A 19,665-nucleotide genomic window follows, 5' to 3' on the forward strand; every position below is an offset into this window, starting at 1 on the left:
CTTACAATATTACATTACATTCAGTATTATTATTGATTACACTCAGTAACATTTGTGTTATATCCTTTTAGATATTTAAAAAGTGCTTCTGTTGCTCTCAGTTGTATTTCTCTGAAGTGAGCCCCCCTCTCCCCGAAAATCAGGCAAGAAGGAAAAACACCCTAAGAAACAGAAAAGACTTTCTAGAACAAGACATTCAAACTGCACTCCCTCACTGTCTAGGAAAACCACCTGGAGTGGTTTTTGCAAAAGTTAAATATTTTGTATCTCATTCACAAAAGTGGAGTACTTATTGGATACCAAGCATCTGGAGAAGCTTCATTCAGGGGGAGAAAGTGCTGCAGACTATAGCCCAGTGATGGCTAACCTTTTTGCCATCGCGTGCCAGGAGTGGGCGAGGGGTGTTGTGCGCATGCATGCTGACACCCATAATTCTATGCATCCCACCCCTTCACATGTGCGCATAACACCTCCCCCCCCCACTCCTGGCACACGATGGCATGGTTTTCTCTCTCCCCAGGCTCCAGAGCCTTTCTAGCAGCTTGGGGAAGGCAAAAACAGCTTCCCCCCCCCCCGGAGGTCCTCTGGAGGCAGGAAACAGCCCATTTGCCAACTTCTGGTGGGACTGGAAGGCCTGTTTTTTGCTCTCCCTAGCCTCTAGAGCCTTTTTAGGAGCCTGGAGGGTGAAAACGGCCTTCCCCACCGGAAATTGGCAAATGGGCCATTTCTGGCCTCTGGAGGGTGTCCGGGGAGGGGGAAGGCTGTTTTCGCATGTGCAGAAGCATCGTGCACACGTGCGACCTGGTAGCGGCCAATATTGAAACCCACTACTGGTCTGGACCTTTTAAACCATAATTGCTTGTTTCTCATAGAATCCCCAGTGCAGTGAGTTAGTTCATATGTTATATATACACATAGCCTATTGCGTTAAAAACCACTTTTTTTAAAAAAAAAAAATCTGAATCCAAAAACCCTACAAACAAAAAGAGTCTTGCCTTACGTTTACAATTTTTAAATATAAAATACAAATTTTAAAATAAAACTAAACAGTTTCATAAATAGAGGGAAATAAGTGGAGAACCAAAAGGGTTAGGGAAAAAAAATGGGATGGAGAGTTGATTGAGGTATATGACATAATGCATGGTATGGAGAAAGTAGAAAGGTTATTCTACCTTTCTAAAAATGCCCAATGAAGGAATCCATCCAGTGAAGTTGATAAGAAAGAAATTTAGAAACTAGATTAAAAAGTACCTTGTTATGGAATTCCCTTATAGAACATGTAGTGATGAATGACTTTAACGCCAGGGGGCATGGGAGGTGGAACTGAAGGATAAATTAAGGAAGATTGAGTGATTGCTATGGAAAACAAAATGCAGGACTGAAAATGGTATTTATTCTTATCTTTTTAATTTAATTTACACTACCAACCTCCTAGTGAACACCTGGCTTTTCAGGGCAATATGAGGAATAACAACTTGTTGACTTAGCAACAGACAAGTGTTTTGCTGCCTTCTGCAGAAGATGAAGCGGTGCGCCTGTCACTTTCAAAATAACAATCTGGACTGACAATTGAAGCAGCTATGTGTTCTAGAGACTTTAGTAAACTGTTTAGTTAGATTAGGTTAGTAGGTGCAGGACTGAGGGAGATGTACAGTTCTGTTATCCAATCCAGAAGATGACCACCTGGGCTCAGGGCCACAGATGTAGAATGCTGTGATATTTGCTTCCTGAGGCACTTGCCTTGCTCTCCAATAACAAGCCTTGCTCTACTGAAAGCCTGGGACTAATTTAGTTCTCATTTATGTAAATAGTTGGCTTCTGTTCCATCAGATACAGGACGAGAAACATCTCCACAATAAATGGTTTCAGCATCAGCAAGCACTTTTGCTTGATTGCCTAGAAAGAATAGCCTGCAGTAATTTTTTTCAAGTTAACATAAAAGAATTCCATTTTGGTTTTGATGTAATCAAGATGCCACACTTCATGCTGTTGAAAGAGAAACAGTTTTTAGCAAACGAAGTAAATTTCCTTGGGTTGTCTCAAGATTGAGAGCAACACATAACATTCTAAATAACAGGCTCCTCAATCAAATGGAATGTCAATATTCAACTGAAAAAATATGCAGTGATTATATAAATTTTAACACTATTGTAAGAATACAGTTGACTGCAATCTTAGAAATAAACTGTTTAGATTTACTCCTATGCCAGTATGACTCAAAATAATTTGCTGCCTGAGGCAAAAGGACATCTTTTCCCACACTCACTCTTTCCATAAAAAGAAGCAAACATTGGCAAATTCTAGGCTTTCCACGTAGACATGAAGATGCAAATCAGTGCAAAGAATAAAGAATCAACAAAATATGAACTTTGTTAAGATGACAACAGAATCAAACTTATTCTGTTCAGTACCTACCTTAAAAAAAAGAGATGAGATTTTCATCTGTTTTTGTTAAGGCAGTTTTTATGTGCAAGTCCCATGCAAATAAATTAGATTGTTTACCTGATACCAAAATTCCAGCTAGATGGGCCATCTGTCCAATCCAGCAATCAATTTCTTGATGATCATATATCTATAATCTAATGGACAACGGAACCCAAAAGACAGGCAGCTTGTGAGCTAGATGATAATATGAAGTTTGATAGTCTCATCTTTGAGTAGCTCACACACTACTCCCATGAGGCACACACTACAATCTAAGTTGTAGTAATGTAGCAGACAACTAATATAATGTTGCAATATTCTTACATTTGAAATTTGCAATGACCTCATATACTGTATTTTTCCTAGCAAAGGAAAAGAACACAACAAAACAAACCTGTGACCATTATGAGCGATGGGAAAATGGGAGAGTCCCTGAACACAGAGGAGAGATTGATAGCAGCTTACAAAGGCTCAGTTGCTTGCAAACCATCTCATATCAGGGCAAAGGTTGCAATTCTACTCCATACTCTTGGAAAGAACCTTATTCTTACAGAAAGCCAAAGAAATTGCTTTCTGTTTTGTCACTGGAAAATGAGTTTCTGAATGGTTTCCTGTGCAAAATAAGATAGTTTGTAGCAGTGGTGAAATCCAAATTTTTTTACTATCAGTTCTGTGGGCGTGGTGTGGCTTGGTGGGCATGGCTTGGTGGGCATGGCAGGGGAATGATACTGCAAAATCCTCATTCCCTCCCCACTCTGGGGCCAGCCAGTGGTGGTAGTTTCCAGTTCTCCAAACTACTCAAAATTTCCGCTACCGGTTCTCCAAACTGCTCAAAATTTCCACTACCGGTTCTCCAGAACCTGCTGGATTTCACCCCTGGTTTGTAGGATTACTAAATAAAATCCATAGAACTGTTTGTTATTGGTGGCAATGTGCAAGATTTCACTGTTTAAATCTGAATGCAATCATAACTTTTGTATGAATGGATTAAAAATGGGAATGCAGTCACTTTTTCATTTACATTTCATAAAATGCAAATAGGCAGATACTTCCATTTATGCAGTATGATGAATTGTGTTTAAATAGAACAAGGATAATATCTGCTTATGAAAGAATCACTGAGTTGGAATGAACTGCACAATTGATAGAGGATCAACTGAAAATAAGTGAGATCAGGATTATAATACCATTTCCAATTTACAGACATACTGTATGTTATCAAAACATCTGATTAAGAGGTTATAAGCATCAAGTTATTCCAGCTGAACATTAGAATTTTGAACATAAATATAACATAGCCAGACTCAAAAATCTCTACGTTGTTCTATCCTTCTGTAATCAGTTTCCTAGTCTTGTAAGGAAGTCATTGTGGTATCTTAAAGACAAACAAATTTATTATGGATCTAAATTTTGTCGAACACCTGAAAGCTGTGTCATAACAAATGCTATTGTCTTTACATTGCCCCCCCACCCCCAAAAATCCCTTTTGTTTTTCCTAGTGGTGGTGGTGGTGATTAGGTTTTCTTGACCAATCAATTAAAAGCTTGGATTATCCTGGAGGTTTAGGAAAAGGTGAAACTGAAAAGCATAAACATTACTATTCCAGTATTGTGGATATCTACTCTCTTTCCTAATCTACCTCCGTAACTAAATAAACATTGTGGAAAGTTTTAAGGATTAAAATTTCCCAGAGGCAGCTTTCCATTAATCTTTCCACTAAGGCTTGTACAAAACTGTCAGTTTAAAGCATCATGGATTAATCACTAAACTGAGTATCTTGTGTAACCATGGAACCTATTGGTTAACTGAAATGTTGCATATGTTTTCCTCATTTCCTTTGCTTATTTTCCTATTGACAATCTTTAATTCACAAGCTCTTTGAATTAACCACTGTACTCTCATTCTCGGAAAAAAGTGCTATGTAAATAGACACCATTATACTCATAATTCCACAAACTCCTGCCAGGTGGCCTCATTGTCCATGCACTATATGATTGGAATGATCTTGCTATTACATAATGGCAGCACCTTGTGGAATAGTAGCAGGTAGCTGTTTTGACTTTCTTCAATCTCTGAAAGATAATTTATATGCAGAAAAAGTGAATTAGAAGTTAACAGAAGTCTGAACTGGAAGAAATGGGTCTTTTAAAATCTGTCCAGATGGTTTTACCAGTAGTATCAAAGAACTTCAGATCTTGGAAGCCAAGTGACAATCAAAAATGCAGCAAATGATAAATGATGGAACACTAAACATGTCTGGATTGTTGTTATTTTTCACTTTATTTTTTACTTTTATAAAAATGGCATAATCAGGTGCAGTTGATATGTACCCAAATATAAACATCCATTTTATTATTGGCACTGTATCTTGTATCTTTTCCTATGATAAAATAGTGCTTATAATTAAGCAAATGGGTTTAGATTCAGGAGAGCAGAACCAATTCAATGAAAGTAATACATAGAATTTCATCTTTAGGAGGAATATTACTGTAAGATAAATGAATCACAAATTCTGAATCTCATAAAGTGGTTAAGGTGATGGACAAGAAAACAGGAAAGGAACTAGTCCTCCCTCATCATGAACACCAGCTGAAAAACTTTTGGCTGCTCACTGTCCTTCGGCCAAATCCATTTTACAGGGTTGTTGTTGAGGAAAAATAGGAGATGGAGCACTGGAAGGATACCTTGAGTTGTGCAAAGGAAGACAGGATATAAATCTATTAATAAATAATGAATAAATATATACCTTTTCAGAGACATTATCTTCTATCCTTCATAGCGTGTGGGATGGATAGGAAAATCTAAGGACTTCCTCTTTGTTGCTTTGCTCATCTATGGCTATGCAGTCCACACACACCATTCAATGGATTTCTCTATTAGTGGGCACAAGCCAAAAGAATAAAGGCAGCTGAAACAAGAAGCTGATAGTGGATTTTATTTATTAGATTTTTATTCCACCTTTATTACTTTGTAGATAACTCAAGGCTAACATACATAATACTACAGGTAGTCCTCGACTTACAGTTCTTTTAGTGACCGTTCAATGTTACAACGGCACTGAAAATTTATGACTTTTTCAGTTACCACCTTTCCAACATCCCCATGATCATGTGATCAAAATCCAGATGCATGGCAACTGGTTCAGATTTATGACCGTTGCTGTGTTCCAAGGTCACGCGATTCCCTTTTGCAACCTCCTGACAAGCAAAGTCAACGGGAAGCCAGATTCACTTAATAACCAGGTTACCAACTAATCAAAACTGCAGTGATTCACTTAACAACTGTGGCAAGCAAGGTCGTAAAATGGGGCAAAATTAACTAGTGCCTCTGTTAAGAACAGAAATTTTGGGCTCAATTGTGGTTGTAAGTCAAGAGCTACCTGTACTACAAAACAGTGCAACAGACGATGGGCTGCTTAGAGTCTGCTAGAAATGTAATTTCTTTGTAGCCCGAACAGCAAAAAAAAAACTTCACCGCTTTCTGAAAGGACAGCAGTTGACTTGTTGATCTAGGCAGCCTCGTCTTACGTCAGAAAAGCCCGCTCTCCCTCTGCGACTCGCTAGCAGAGCTCCCGATTTGATGCCCTCCAGATGTCTCGGCCGCCCACTGGGACGGGACTGACGGGAGAGCGTGGCGGGACTCGGTCCGTTGCCCCTTCAATCCCGCCCTCTTCTTCTCACTTCCTCGCTTTCCCCCCTCCCCCCCCCCCGGGTAATATAGGTTGATCAAAAGCAGCGGCCGCGCTTGCTGGACTCTTTTGCCAGGATGCTGCTATTTTAATGTGGATTTTCTGCCTCCCCCGACGCTCCCTCCCCTCCCTCTCCCGGTGCTTGTTTCAGTCAACCCATGGAGAACCGATCCTGAAGGCGCGGAACATTTATCTGGGCATCCCGACGGTGCTGAGCCAATCCGTTCAAGCGCGGCGTGTGAGCGTGTGTGTCTCTGCGTGTTCCTTTTAGCGGGATCTGTGAGGGCAAAACAGCTCGTACGAGCTTCCAGCCCTTTACGGCGACGAACTGATTTGTTGTTGCTGTTGTTGTCTCTTCCCAACCGGAGTCGGTGAGAACCTTCTGGCGGGTCCTTCCCGCGTCTCCTTCGTTTGGCTCCCAGCCTAGGCGAAGAAAGGAGGGGGGGGGAAACAGGGACCCTCGGAGAAGAGATGCCAGGGGCGGCTGAACACCCCGATTTCGCCCCCTCCCTGGTGGGACAGGAGGCCTGGCGGGGCAGTTCGTGAGGGATGGCCTCCGCGGCGCCATGGAGTGGCAATTCAACTTGCTTCTCTACCTCGCGCTTTTCTTCCTTCTGCTCTTCCTGCTTGTCCTGCTCCTCTTCGGGGTCATTAAGCAGCTGAAGAATTCCGTCGCCAGCACCGGCGCCCTCCAACCCGGCCGCCCCTCTTTGAGAGAGCCCTGGGGCTTCTGCCGCGAGCAAACCCTGTGAGGCGAGACGAGACGAGACGCCCCCGCCTGGATTAAAAGGCGAAGTACGCCGCGACTTCCAAAGAGCAGCCACAGGTGCGTCTCGAGGGGTTGAAGTTGATATTGGGAGTTGTGATGTGTGGATCCAGTGAGTCTTTGGGCTGGGAAATGAGTAATCTCAAAGCTAGCTTCAGTTACAACAGCCTCATCCTGCACTCTTCAGTTGGAGAGATCCTTGCCCAAAAGACCCAGAACGGTCTTGCTAAATCTTCTGGCTTTAACTTCCAGACTTTGCTTTGAGGAACTTGCCCTAAATAATCACAAAGTAAGTTCCTCTTAGGTTTAGGTTCCAGTCTGGCAAATGTGATAAGGTTTAGGGTTCCTTAATTATTGGAATTCTTAAAAGGCTTAAAAGGAATTCTTGAAAAGGCTTGATAAGTCATAAATAGAAGCAATTCTACTTATAATAAATAAAAAGAAACTTTATATCAACTCGAGTCATTCTTTAATTTCTTCAGTTAAATTGGCATTCATAACTTCTTTTTTGGGGGGGGGTCTTTAAATTCTGTATATATTGCAGAGCATGCTTATACTGCAACCTACCTAAGGTATCTTTTGGTCAAAATAATATGCATAACCAGCCCCAATATAAATGGTATTAAGTGGTTCAAATTTCGTGAGCAAATCTTTGAAGTTTCAGGTTTACAGAGATACTGAAGTGAACAATAAGTACTCTAAACATCTGTTATATATTTTTTAAAATGCCTCAAATAATTTTTGATCTTATTTTTTCTAATTTTGTTTACTAATTTAAAATCATAATGATCCCTCAAGTCCCTTTAGTATTATTCATATATATCATTTCATTTACTCTGCTCTCAACTTAAATAGATTAATATCTGGGACTTTCATCAATATATTGGTTTATAGCGGGGTGGATAAAAATCAATGATTTTTTTTAAAAAATAAAAAAAATCAGATTTTTTTATTTAAATCAGATTTTTTTTATTTAAATCAAATTTATTTTAATAAAAAACTTTTGGGGTAAAAATCTATCATAAGATAGTTTTCTATTTAAGATACATAAATAATTTAGTTTATTCAGCATGAAATGGACCTTAGTTATGTAGCATGAGGCTGTATATTCTGCAACACTGGGACTATCGGTGAGTCAACAGTGGGTCAAAGGAGTAGCAGAGATGACAGTTGCTCTTTAAAAAATATGATTTAAATCGAGTTAATTTAAATCAAGCCTTTTTACTAGTGATTTAAATCATGATTTAAATTGTGATTTAAATCAACTCGATTTAAATCAAATCTACCCTGGTTTATAGTTTTGACTAGCCAGGAATTGTGCATCTGTATAGAGACATAAAAATAGGAAGATATTCTTTTGGCTATTGGTAACTCCATTGCATTGCTTTTTCCCATAAGTATGAAGGAATCTGCAATCTTATGGGAATGTCTGGGGAATTCTGGAAATTGAAGTCCTCAAGTCTTAAAGTTGCTAAGGACCTCTGGAATACTATAAAAAGAACAATCTCAGCAGACACTATAATGATTCCATTGAACCAAGATGTGACTTTAGAGTTCAGCTTTAAACCTTGCAGTGATGGCTTATACAACAAAATGTGAAAAGAACAATTAAGATGTTTTTGAGTAAATACAAACTGCTAGTCACATGAGATAATTAATTACACAATACTATCAGTTTAATTTTGGCTTAGATCTATATTTATTTATTTATTTATTTATTTTATTTTATTTTATTTTTATACCGCCCTTCTCCAGCAGGACTCAGGGCTGCTGGAGAATATATATAAGCAAGGTGTGAATCCTATCATGACATGAACTTTCTTAGCATTGAAAAATAAAACTGCCTTTCTTCAAACTGCTAAGATTGGAGATCATATTAGCTATCCAGTTTAACCTGGTAAGCAATGGTCTTGTTTACTTCTTAACTATTCCCATAGTTATAAAATATGCTGGATGAATCTAAGGCATTATATCCCATGGAAGTGAATGAGAAACTTCAATCCTGACTCAGCCCCAAAGATTTCAGTGGGACTACCAGTATGAATGCCTTGTTCTAATTCTCATCCAATATCTTACTCCAGTCTGATGGACTCTTAGCTTTCCACCCAGTTGTCAGTAGATCTCTTTATTCAAATGAAATTTTATGAAATAGACACAAAATAGACACTTTAGAAATGTTGTTGGGCAATTTGGGGTCCAAATGATTTCACATAATCTGTAAGGTTTATGCTCCATCAAGTTTCATGGTAAAGGGAAGAAATCTGTACATGTCTACAGGTTTCTTTTCATTGGCTTTGGCACTAATGTTTTAATGATACCTGGCTTTGCCTTTAGACTATTAAACCTTTTGGCTTTAATTAACCTTTTTTATTTCTTGGGGAGGATAGCATTGTTGTTCCTTTGTACTTATGGTTATTTTTAAAATATATGTGTGTCTTTATTTAGACAGCTTAATTTGTCTTCTAGCAGGATCATCATCATCATCCCAAAGGATACCTGTGACAATGAGCCATTTGGAATAGGTTGGAGATTAATTGGCGGAGGTTAATTGGCATTTGATAGAGAAATTATCCACATGGTTAAATAGTTTCATTTTGTATACTGTAAACAGCTCCTGATTTTTTAATACAGAAGTTAATGATTACATTATTTGTATGTGTGTGATGGAGTGTATGTGTAGGGAGGCTTCTTACCAGGTCCTAGCAATAATTGCAGTAGCTGTGTTCTGAGAGTTGTAATTTTCAGGCAGGGCAACACATCAGAGAAGCAACAGGTTTCCTAGGAAGGAAGGTTAATTCATTTCTTTCAAAAGGCTCAGTGCAGGCTATAAGATTTATTTATTTATTTATTTATTTGTCGAGTACGTATTAGATAATATATATACACGTATAAGCATGAATTGAATACATAAAATGAATACAATTAAAGGAAACATTAGGACAGGGACAATAGCTGGTGCTCTTATGCACGTCCCTTACAGACCTCTTAGGAATGGGGTGAGGTCAACAGTAGCCAGTCTAAGGTTACAATTTTGGGGGTTTTGGGATGAAACCACAGAGTCAGGTAGTGTATTCCAGGCATTGACCACTCTGTTGCTGAAGTCATATTTTCTGCAGTCGAGTTTAGAGCGGTTCACTTTAAGTTTTGTATCTATTGTGTGCTCATGTATTGTGGTTGAAGCTGAAGTAGTCATTGACAGGTAGGACATTGTAGCAGATGAGTTTATGAGCTATGCTTAGGTCATACCGAATGCAGTGTAGTTCTAAATTTTCTAAGCCCAAAATTTCAAGTTTGGTGGCATAAGGTATTTTGTTGCGAGTGGAGGACTGGAGGACTCTTGTGAAATATTTCTGGATACGTTCAATTGTATTAATGTCCGATATGCAGTGCAGGTTCTAGACAGATGAGCTGTATTCGAGAATTGGTCTAGCAAATGTTTGATATGCTCTGCTTAGTAGTGTTATATTACTGAAGAAGGAGCTACTCAAGATTAGGTTTACAACCCTTAATGCCTTTTTGGCAATGTTTACAGTGGGTTTTGGCACTTAGATGATTTGATATGAGTACATAAGATGCTCAATTAGCCACCTAATTTTGGGGGGTGGGTGAGAAATGTCTTTAGGTCAGTTTTTGATTCCTAGCTGTTGCCTGGACTAGTTTTCTTGACAAAGTTTGTGGAAGTGGTTTGGCCTTGACTGCTTCCTAGACCTGAGAAAGAGAGTGACTGGCCCAAGGTCCACCCAGCTGGCTTTGTACCTAAGGTGAAATTAAAACCTACAGTCTCCTGGTTTCTAGCCTGGTGCCTCAACCACTACACAAATCTGTCTCTCCTTCACCTAAATTTCTCAGGTCCAAATGTGATTCAGTTAGTTTAATGAGAAGTCTCCTATGTGACTGCATCATCCCTCTTATTGTGAGAATTTCACTTAATCGTAGATGTATATGATGGTACAATGCTACCAACAGCAAAAACAACCTTATCTCTACATGTAGTGGATTTGGTTTTAATAGTTGGCTTGAATAAGTGATACATTTATCAAGGAATTCTTGTTTATCTCACCTCAAAGACATTGAGTTTTTACATAGCCCAGCAATTCCATCCATAAGTGCCTTTTTTTGCATGTTATCTCAGGCCTTCTAATCTATTTCTTCCTAGCCTAGTAGAATGTAAGGAAGATGACTGCCTGGAAAATTCTAGGATTTGGAGTTCACACCTCTGGAAGCTGCCAAGTTTGAGAAACCTTGTCAGCCTGTTCAGCATGTACCAAATGTTGTGGAATTCTTCTTTATTGAAATGCACTTATCAAGAATTAGCATATGTCTGGGCCAACTAAGCTATAGCCTCTGTTGACTTTATCATTCCTTGTCACTTTTTATCAATTTTTGCCATTTTACCATCTCTTCCTTATGCCAACCTACACTATTGTGAGTCAATTTGCCTTTCTGTTACTGTATACCAGAGGTCTTCAAACTTGGCAGCTTTAAGACTTGTGGACTTCAACTCCCAGAATTGTCCAGCCAGCATAGTATAGCTGGCTGGAGAATTCTGGGAGTTGAAGTCCACAAGTCTTAAAGCTGCCAACTTTGAAGACCTTTGCTCTATACAATGAGTCAAACTAATTGTCCTTGCTATAAAGTAATAAAAGTTATTGTGGACATTAAGAAAATCTTAGAATTATATGAGTTTAATGCTACCTGACTAAGGTAATTCCAAATACCTATTCTCATGAGATCCAAATATTTACAAGTCTTGGACTATATTTTGGATCTTATTCAGTAGGGATATCGTATTATGATCTCTCATTTCAGGATTGTAACAAAGCAGGACTTGGAAGATATGAAAAACACTAGTTTGAAACTGATTTATGATTTATTTGAACAATCCCAGGTTCAAAAGTTACATTCACCTGGTACCACTTGCTTGGGCTGCAGTTTCCATCTTGCCTAATTTATTAAGCATACATCCCAGGTTTAAAACATTAGACACTATTGTCCTATCACTATCCTTTCCCTATTTAATTTGTTTAAATACCTGTGAAGCAGGAGTAAAAAGCTGTTTGCATATCACTTATTCACAATGTGGTTAATAACTTACAATAATAACTTACAATAAATACGACTTTTTTCCAGTCTGTAAAGTTGTATCATATTTTATTGCTTTTACCAGCAATATAATCATTTATGTAAATTAAGTCTTTACTTCTGTGAGCAAATTTATTTGATTATGCATACTAATTAAAAGCAACAGAATTAAAGGATACAATACAATATAATTAAAGGAACAAAACAAAAACAGCAATTAATAAATTGCACAGTAATGTAGAACATAGAATAATATGGCAGATGAAATAACTTCTGATTTGATAAAGGGACCAAAGGAACATCTGATGATTGTTTTGAAACAATTGGGACGATTAGGATGGCAGCTGTTTTGCCTGTTACATGAAATAACAAATATAGTTTTGCAACCATAGACCTTTTTCACAAAGTGAATGAATGGATCAATAATCTGGAGATGACTAGACAAACAAACAATGATAACAAAGAATCAGTGTTGGTTTATGGTAAATGAGATAATAGGTGCATTTCAGTTCTAAGCAAAAATTTCAAAGCAAAAAAAAAGTTTACTAGGTTGTCTGGCTCTAATGTCCTCACAGTAAGGGCTGCTACTTATCATTAACAGCAACTAATGACTAGAAAAATATTGACCAAATGCAGGAAAATGATAAAAATGGTACAAATTACAAGGTATAATAGGTAGAATGATGGCTTGCTTGATTAATTGATAACTAAAGGGAGCTCAAAAATGATGACTTTTTTTAAAAAAAATAAGAGATTAGTTAATTTTATTTACATTAAGTTAAGATGAAATGGAGTGAATTTAATTAATTATTTAAAACCTGTATCTTGACTTGTATTGCTAACATTACCTTGAAGCTGGCTTACACGACAAAATTGAAATATTAATAACCAAAACAAAAAAGAATTCATCCATTAATATTCCCTCTGTATTTTCAAAGGACTATATAGCAGTGGTGGGTTGCTTCCGGTTCTTGCGAACCGGTAGTAAAAGCGACAGGAGGCTCCGCCTGTCCGGTTGAACATCATAATAAACAATCTGCACAGAAGGTTCTGCTCCCATTGCGAACCAGTAGTAAAGGTAAGTAGAACCCACCCAGGGCCGGATTTAGATGAAAAGAGGCCCTAGGCTATTCCACTTATGAGGCCCTTTCACCTATAGTGAAAGTGTAATTTTAATTTTGCTAACAATTTGAATATAGGCCCCTCTTGATCTTGAGGCCCCCTCTTGATCTTGAGGCCCTAGGCTGAAGCCTAGTTAGCCTATAGGAAAATCCGGCCCTGAACCCACCCCTGCTATATAGCATGTAATCTTTTATTTATTTGCTTACTACTCTACTTTGTTACTTACTTGATTAGACTTGTTTGCTTCCCGTCTCACCAAAGGTGATTCTGCATGGCTTACAAGCATTAAAAACCAAGAAAACATTGAAGCAATAAATACTCATAATAATAGTAATAATTTACAATTAAAAAGATGGGGAGGAAGGAGCAGAATACACAGTGGGAGGTGGGGTCTTGCCTTAATCCATCAGCTGCTTCCAGGGTGATGCACTGATGGACTGTTGGGGCTCCAGGCTAACTGGCAAAGCCAAGTCTTCAAGTCTTTATGGATGGTCCAAAGGGTGGGTGTGGTTCATTATGGGGCATGATGTTCCAAAGGGCAGGAGCCATGGCAGAGAAGTCCAGTTCTCCTGGACTCCACTAGCAGAAATTCCTTGACCAATAGGGTCCACACAGCAACTAGATATTTTAACTATCTTTTGCCAAGCACCTGATTTTCAGATAGGTTGGACTTCTGCTTCCATAATTCTCCAATATTATAGTGAATGAAAGCAATATAAGTTGAGAGACATTCTGTAACACCTAACCTCCAGAAGACTTCCAAGAGGTTATGATCACCAATTCATTAGGGAATAAGCAAAATAACTATTTCATTCAAATGTATCAATTCTCATTACATATACTGTAAATGCCAACTAAACTAAATTAAATTTAGGTTATAGCATGGTTCCACCAATTTTCCCCCCTCTTGCAATTTAAAGTGCAGTTCTGGCATGTTCCCCATACTCAAGACGCAAACATGGCTCAAAAATCTTTGTGTATTCCTGCTGTAAACTAGTCTTTGAGAAATGTAGTCTTTGGACTCCATGAATAGCTGACTTGTATAATTAATTAGTCGCATCTTTGCCCTGATGCTTTCAAATACAGGAATGTTACAAAAGAGGATTATTATTTGTTTAAAGATTACTGAGGGAGCCCATTGTTTACAATTAAATACTGAGTTAGTAGCAAGATTGAAATTGAGATTTCATCCCACCCTGGCACCAGTTTAGCCTCACAAGAATTTGAAAGAGAGCTGCCTGGACAGCCTCGATAGAGAATTCAGATTTGATGACTTGAGACCTAGACTAAGTTTGGGGCTTGTCCTCTCTTTATATCTCCCAGATTCAGGGAATGTCTCTACCAATCTTAAAAGGCAAATAGTGGATTTGGGGTATGAAGAATAGGGTGGATCAGGGGTGGGTTCTAAATTTTTTTACTACCGGTTTTGTGGGCGTGGCTTATTTTGTGGGTGTGGCTTGATGGTCATGTGACAATCATTTAAGATTTAGCAGAGGTACTGGTCTACCAGGCTTTTAACTGCTTGCAGAGCTGTACTAATTTACCCATTTATTTTTTGCAGGCACTGGTCTACTCATGTATTTTTGCAGGCACTGGTCTACTCATTTGTTTTCTTTTAACACTGATCAGCTGTAGGGCGGCCCTTTGAAGCACCGCGGCAAGAGTTTAAACAGTTTTTTTCCATCTAGCCATGAGCTGGGACTCAGGAGGCAGCAATAGATTGGGAGTGGGGCCAATTAAAAGATAAGAATAACGCGGGGGGTGGGTGCGGGGGCGGGCAGAACCGGTTCAGTGATGTCATATCGTCACTGCTACCGGCTCGGAAGAACCGGGCCGAACCAGGAGGAACCCACCACTGGGGTGGATCCTTCCAAAGGCAACTTTGGAAAGTTTAACAACTTGTTAACAAAGGTTAACAGCCATTGTCCTCTCTGGGGGACAGAACATTTTGAGTTCAGGTGTTCCCCAAACTAGCTTGCTATTCTCAAGTAGTGCACTATTCTGGCTTCAGTATAATGTATTATACCAGTCTTCTCCAAACCATCAAATAATTTTCTGAGGACAGAAACATTTGGTTCAATTCTTCTAGCACCTTCTCTATTAATAGGTTATGCCAATTCAAGGCTGCCAAATATTATCAACTCTGCCAGATGTTGTTATCAACTGTGAATGCAATTTAGGTATTGGAGGAGAGAGAACAATTTTCCCTGCTTCTCTTTATTTAGCAACTGGAGCATGGTATGCATGGTGCCTGTGCTGATGTAATTTGTCTAGTTTTATCTACCTGCTAATTTACACAAGATATGTTAGTGCTTTTGCTCAGGTGAGATTATTTTTTCTTTATAGATGGATCTCTGAAAGCTGGGCCACTTTGTCCTTAAAACAAGCAAACAAAAATATAATGAGACTGCTTTTTGGGGGGGAAAAAACCAAAAAGACAACCTGATTAAAAAGATAGCTGTCTTTGGAGAATAGGCAAGTGATGGAATAATCAGTAATGGTTGTGAATATGACTAAGTAATAAACAATATCAATTAAAATTTACATATAAATAAAACTCTCCTCCTCCTCCCACAAATCTGATCAGGATATAACTGTATATATAACCGTAACAGTGCCTGAATGGCAGATATTGTTTTAGAGTGATTTAAACGAGAATGAAATTTCAGATAGCAAGGTCTTTATTCATTCATGTCTTTCCTTTGCTTCTATAAAATCTGTACTCTCTTGTGATTTGTGTACTTATCTTTCTGCAAACTCTGAGCCTGAAATATGAACAACTAGATTAAAAAGCACTGATCTTTATCACTAATAACAAAGAGAACATAATGTTTTATTTAGCCATTATTCAAAAAAAATCCTTTAAGCTTTTAAAAAACACTGTGCAGAACTTTCAGTGCTTGTTCAGTTTGAACTTCATAATTGCACTGTTACATAGCTATATTGTTAGTGACAATAATAATGGTAATCTCTTTGAGAAAAAGTTACTTTTTATCAAATTCAAGAATAGCCTTTTTCTGCTGGGAAGTTATGGAAAGATATCTCATCCCATATTATGTTGAGAATGGGATATCTTTCCATAATATCCCATATTATGTTTGGGAAAGCCACTCAAGAATGAATTTAAAAATTGTGAATGGGAGGTAATATCTGTGAATGGAATATAAATTTGATATATCAAATGTACCCCTTTTATTTAATAGCTTTTATGATAATGTATTAAAGTCAGTGAAAAATTCCCACTGCTTAATATGGAAATGGGGATATATCCTAGGTTTACTACTTGTTGTAAGGTTCATGATTGCAATGTTTTACACAATCCTGTGAAATGATATTCTGTACAATTTATTTTATTTTACAGATTATTATATCTGACATTTGCTTTGGCAAATGTCATATATAACATGCAAAACAATGGAGAAATAGTTATTCTATGTGAATGCGTTGATCTAGAATGAATATGCTTCACTGTTTAAAAACAAAAACAAAAAGTATCTAAAAGCAATAGAATAGATTGCAATCAGTGGATTATAAAGTCTATTTTTAAAATAGCATTCCCTGATGAAAGAATTTTCAGTACAGTCTTATGATTTTGGAAAGAAATTAGAGGATTTTGGAAAAAATAACCTGATTACAATTAAGAAAGATAAACCACATCATTTAATACAGGAATTGCTCAAATGTTTCATATAGTTGCAAATACAAAATACTTATGAAATGTGAATACAAAGAATGACTGAAAAATAGATCTATAGCAACGATAAGATAAAATATTGGAAAGAAACTTCAATAAATTTTAGGTGTATGAATTCTCCTTGTACATATATTTGTAGTAATTAAAGAAACACAAATTCAGTGGTGCTAAAACTTCAGGGTTTCTTATCTTTATAAAAAACGATACAAAGTATTTTAAATAAAAGATAGTTTGTATATATAGATATTATTCTTCTTTCATTAGAGTAAAACATTTCTATAATGTTAAGGGGAGATATAAATAATTTAAGCATCCTTACTTTTCTCTCTAAAACAAAATGTATACTAAATGAAGGTAGTCTATTAGAAAAGATTTTTATTACATAATAAAAAATGACCAACACTCATTGAATCTGTTCTTCACTGTCTGCAAATCTCTTTTTGGCCAAAATAGTAATAACTGTGAATGGCAATATAGGTAAAATGATGTCAGCATGCAAATGCTGCTATTTGGGACTTATATTTTAATATATGATGCAAGTTATTTCACTGCTTCTAGACACTACAAATATCCACATTTATTGAAATATAAGTTTCCATGTAATTGCCCCAATTTTAATTATCATAGCAACTTGGTAGGTAGGAGCCTTGGTAGTACAGTGGATAAAGCACCCTGTTATTAAGACCAGCTGCCTGCAATTACTGCAGGTTCGAATCTCGCCAGGCTCAAGGTTGACTCAGCCTTCCATCCTTTCTAAGGTAGGTAAATTGAGAACCCAGTTGTGGGGGCAATAAGCTGACTTTGTATAAATATACAAAAGGATGAAGGCTATTGCTTAGCACATTGTAAGCCGCTCTGAGTCTCCGGAGAAGGGCGGCATATAAATCAAATTAAAAAAAAAAACTCTTTCTGCAGCTATTTGCAATTGTGAATATCACAGGAACAGCATGTCCTTTTACTGAATGGAGGCACTTGATGTAACAATGTTATCCCATTTCTAAATTTTAATATTAAGTTATTAAACATGCGTCATTTGAATTGATTCATATGTACATAAAAATGGATTGAAATAGAACAAAGTGCAGACAATGTAAGAAACCAAACAAGGGTATACATGTTGCAAGAATGCATTTTATTATCATTGATAATCACTCTCCCTAGTGAGCAAAATGTACTATGTAATCAATAAATTATCCAACTTTCATTAATCCTGTTCTCAAAGTATTCAGTTTATGAACTTTGTTCTCACATGCAATCTACCATTTAAGTATCATATTTATATGGACTTCATATGCTTTTTTTAAAAAGGCAATTTTATATTTTTTGGTGGGAGGAAGAAACAATAATAAATCCTTGCTCATCATGGCTGATTTCAGAAAAGCTAAGGACAGTTGGACCTGATTAGTATTGTAATGATATACTACTAGAAAATCCCCAAACTGAAGACTAGACTGGGAAGGAGAAAAATTATCCCTGAAGAATGCAATACGCTTGACTTCTCTATTGTTCCAAGAAAATAACATTACTACTAAGTATCACCAGCAAACTACACAGAAAGTTGCTTCACACAATATAGTACTTGCATTATATTTATTGATTAGTTAATGTAAGAGGAAGTTTAAAACAAGGAACAAGACAGCTTCAATGTGGCATACATTTGGTCTTTATGCTACTCTCATTGACTCACAGAAGGCCTTTTAATTCCACTGCCAGGGTGAGCTTGTGGAGAAAATTGGGAGCCTCTCCATCAGCTAACAACTATTGTAGTTGATTGTGATGCTGCTCACGAATATCTAGGTGCAGGTTAGTCATGCTGCTACTGGAGGTCTCACAATGGCAATTACTTTCATGTAAGGTGTCAAACTATGACATATTCTATCAAGAAAGAATCTAACTCAATTTAGGTAATGATTCTATCTTATCTACTTTATGATGATGGTGCAGTTATTGTTTCACAAACCTGGTTTGATCTTGGGTGACACTTGAGAGGATTTGCAATATTTTATCATAAAAAAGTACTTGGAATTAATTATTCTAGAAATAAAGGTTTTCTATTTGCTATATAAATGGCAAATTAATGGCTTTCAAATCAAACAGATCAATTTTTTTTAAAAAAATTGGGATGTTATTTAAAATTTAGTGTATCGTATCAATTCCACATTTCAGTCCATGCCTAGAAGGTTCCTATTATTCTAAGTAATTTTGTTCATAATTTTGTTCCAACAGCTACAACAATGCTGGGCTCTCATACTTTGCATATTTTGTCTTTGCTGCCTCAAAGACTGGAGTGCTTCAGAAACTGTATAGTCCAAATTTCTAAGAAACTTACCCACATTTCCTTATATGTAGGCAACACATTCCTGAGTTTGAAGTTATCTTTGCCTTCATGGAGACCATATGAGAATTTCCAAATTAAAATTCTGAAAGAAATTAGTCTTTTGGGTAGCCCCTGATTGAGCCCATCGTTACTGATAGATCTAAAGGCTCTTTGAAGAAAGATGTAACAAAGAATTAATCATTGCAGTCTCACAGATCCATTCTTGAAAATGCCTGGATCTGAAAAAGCCCTTAGTGGGGTTAGAGACTCTTTGATGTGAATGCGTTGAAATCTTAAGGCTTTGAACCATCACAGTAGAGTCCATTTTATTGATTTTCTCCTCATACCTGAAGACTTTTTAAAACAACCATCTTTTCCAACAGAAAAGCTTTTATTCTAATTGGACTAGCATGTTGTCACTTGGAATATTTTAGAGAAGATATAGCAATATCTCATCTTTGTTTATATTTCTGAATGGATAAACTGTTGAAACAATTGTCTATGATTATTGTGCTGTTCTTTTTATGCCATCTGGCATTCTGAACTAATAATTACCCTTTCACTGCCCTGCC

At 37.2% G+C, this 19,665-nt stretch overlaps 1 protein-coding gene across 1 annotated transcript; it reads left to right on the forward strand.

The window, feature by feature from the left end:
* Positions 1-6,543: 6,543 nt before the first annotated feature.
* SMIM43 (small integral membrane protein 43) lies at positions 6,544-6,864 on the forward strand. The gene has a single exon (XM_060686814.2). It carries the CDS (start codon positions 6,679-6,681, stop codon positions 6,862-6,864), a length of 186 nt encoding a protein of 61 aa, XP_060542797.1. The 5' UTR covers positions 6,544-6,678.
* Positions 6,865-19,665: the final 12,801 nt, after the last annotated feature.

The sequence above is a fragment of the Pantherophis guttatus genome, chromosome 8, assembly GCF_059756535.1.
Source record: "Pantherophis guttatus breed Tessera chromosome 8, ASM5975653v1, whole genome shotgun sequence".
In the NCBI taxonomy this organism is placed as follows: domain Eukaryota; kingdom Metazoa; phylum Chordata; class Lepidosauria; order Squamata; family Colubridae; genus Pantherophis; species Pantherophis guttatus.